We start from the raw sequence: 2,673 nt of genomic DNA on the forward strand, positions 1-2,673 counted from the left end.
TGGCATGGCGGAATGGTTGGTGGGCAGGGATGGTGACAGTCTCCCAGACTGGGGGAAGGCATAGGAGGGTCTCCAGGATGGGGTTGCTGGGGTGGTGAGCACCGACGCCCCCTAGCTTGCAGGGATGGGAAGGTTCTCCCTGTACAGAACAGTGAGGACCCCAGCTAGTGAGCGAGCATCGTGAGGGCCCCCTGGTCTTTGTCTGGCTTCGGGGAGGGTTCCTGTGATGCTGCGCAGGCCGGTGAGGGCCTGTGCCTCATGTATCTGCCCCGGGCAGGTTACAAGACCTCGGGCTGGAGCAGTTCAGTGTGTCCAAGCTTTTCTACAACATCCTCATCCCTGGCTTCTTCCTCCTCGCCTGCATTCTCCAGCTGCACTATTTTCACCGACCCTTCATGCGCCTCACCGACCTGGAGCACATCCCACCCCCAAGCAGCCGCCACCGGCTGTGGACTCAGAGGTATCCTTGAACCACAAAGAAATCCCACCTCCCCGCCATGCCACATGCACACAGGACGTGGAACCAGAGGACTTGAGTTTGAATCTCAATTCTGCTATTAGTCACTCAATAAGTCAAGCTCTTATTAAGTGCTTACTACATGCCAGGCACTGTGCTAAGGGAGCTCTGATGATACAAAAGGCAAAAACCATCCCTGCCCTCAAGTTGCTCACTTTCTAATAAGGGACATCACATGTAAAAAACTAGGTAGATAGTTATTTACCAAAGCAGATAGACAGTGACCTGAGTGGAAGACAGTAGCAGTGGGGGGACCTGGAAAGGCCTGCTACACAAGGCAGCGTTTGAGCCGAATCTTGAAAGAAACAGAGGGGACTAGGTGGTGCAGTGAATAGAGCATCAGCTCTGGAATCAGGAGGACCTGAGTTCAGATCCAGCCTCAGACACTTAACACATACACACAAAAACTAGCCATGTGATCTTGGGCAAGTCAACCCCAATTGCCCTCCAAAAAGCAAAGAAAAAGAAAGAAAGAAGGAAGGAAGGAAGGGAGGGAGGGAGGGAGGGAGGGAGGAAGGGAGGAAGGAAGGAAGGAAGGAAGGAAGGAAGGAAGGAAGGAAGGAAGGAAGGAAGGAAGGAAGGAAGGAAGGAAGGAAGGAAGGAAGGAAGAGTGAGTTCTAAGAGGCTGAGGTGAGGGAGCAGAGTATTCCAGGCATTCAGAAGCACCTTGGCCAGGAGGCAGAGCCCATAGTTCAGCCCATACCTTCTGTTAAGCTGCCTGCTGTCCTCCTCCCCCTCCTCTTCCTCCTCAAGCTGTTTCTTTTTTCCCCGGATTGTTCTTGGTCTGCAGGCAGGAGGAAGACAGCAGGGCCCTGCTTCAGGCCGAGGATGGGGGCCCCAGGGAGGAGCCCGGTGGGGTCGGCCCTGGCCCAGACCCTGACAATGCTGACTCGGATTGTGAAGGTAACAGCTTCGCTGAGGAAGGGCAGGAGAGATGCGGGATACTTCCACAACCTTTCTAGAAAGGTGTTGCGGTATATATAGACCAACATAAGAAGCTTGGGAGTGGGTCACCGAGAGCTGTCTTCCAGTGGAGGCTGGACAACCTAGTGGAAACAGTGCCTGGGTTTGATTCCCAGCTCAGCCACTTAGACTGTGTGACTTTGGGCATGTCACCACAACTGCCTCAGTTTCTCCGTCTGTAAAATGAGGGAGCTGGACTCGATGAGCTCCGAGGTCCTTTCCAATTATGAGTTAGAAAGAATTTCTTAGGGAAAATATCTGACCCTTCTTTTGCTTGGCCCTGGGGGGCAGATCTAGCATCAAAGGGTAGAAGGAAGTAGCAACAGATCATTCCCCATTCATTCAGCACCAGGCAGTGTGCTAAGCCCTGGGGATACAAAAGGAGGCAAAAGATGATCCTTGTCCCCCAGGACCCCAGCTTACCATCTAACCAGGGAGACAGATCTCCAGTCCCTAGAAGGGAAATCTTCCTCCCAATTAGAGGCGTCCAGAGGCAGAATGGGCTGCCTCAGGAGAGTAAGGGAGGCCACTCAGGGTTGCTCGGCCTCCCAGGAGGATTCACTGGAAGTTTCTGCTTAGACAGCCTCAAGCCCTAGATACTGTGCATCCTCCACCGGCTGGGGCTGGAGAACAAGGGAGAAGAGGGAAGCTTCAGCCCCCCTCCCCCTTCAGCCAACCTCTGCGTCCCTCTGCCGTCCCCCACAGACTTGCCCAGTAAGTGGGGCCTGGTGGCCGAGAGGCTGATGGTGCTTGCGGACCGCTTCTCGGACATGCTGACCCAGATACAAGTGTTTGTCCGGCGCCTGCTGGAGCTCCATATCTTTAAGCTGGTGGCCCTCTACACGGTCTGGGTGGCCCTGAAGGAGGTGAGTGGTGATGGGGAGGTGAGGACACACAGGCAGCCAAGGGGCCCTTGGGGGTGGGGAGAGGGGGGAGCTGGCTCCGGGCCCACCCCCAGCCCTGGTACCCTTTCCCCGGGCAGGTGTCGGTAATGAATTTTCTGTTGGTGGCACTGTGGGTTTTTGCCCTGCCCTATCCCCGCTTCCGCCATATGGCATCCTGCCTCTCCACGGTCTGGACTTGCATCATCATAGTCTGCAAAATGCTCTACCAACTTAAGATTGTAGATCCCCATAAGTACGCCAGCAACTGCACTGAGGTATGCAGGGCGATGGAGGGTGGGGGGGGGTAGC

The 2,673-nt window shown here is 55.1% G+C and overlaps 2 protein-coding genes across 2 annotated transcripts in view; one reads left to right on the top strand and one right to left on the bottom strand.

Annotated features, from left to right (window-relative positions):
• TRAPPC2L (trafficking protein particle complex subunit 2L) overlaps positions 1 to 2,673 on the bottom strand; it is a 423,767-nt gene that overhangs the window by 283,909 nt on the left and 137,185 nt on the right. The gene's annotated exons all lie outside the window — the stretch shown is intronic.
• The window catches only part of PIEZO1 (piezo type mechanosensitive ion channel component 1 (Er blood group)), a 174,163-nt gene that overhangs the window by 135,149 nt on the left and 36,341 nt on the right, over positions 1 to 2,673 (top strand). The window contains exons 16-19 of the mRNA XM_069085562.1: positions 278 to 460; positions 1,308 to 1,420; positions 2,186 to 2,346; positions 2,463 to 2,639. Coding sequence (XP_068941663.1) covers positions 278 to 460; positions 1,308 to 1,420; positions 2,186 to 2,346; positions 2,463 to 2,639 — 634 coding nt within the window. The remainder of the gene's footprint in view (positions 1 to 277; positions 461 to 1,307; positions 1,421 to 2,185; positions 2,347 to 2,462; positions 2,640 to 2,673) is intronic.

This window comes from Petaurus breviceps, unplaced genomic scaffold, assembly GCF_028583685.1.
Source record: "Petaurus breviceps papuanus isolate PSGF00001 unplaced genomic scaffold, PetGlider_PUasm1.0 176, whole genome shotgun sequence".
Classification (NCBI taxonomy): domain Eukaryota; kingdom Metazoa; phylum Chordata; class Mammalia; order Diprotodontia; family Petauridae; genus Petaurus; species Petaurus breviceps.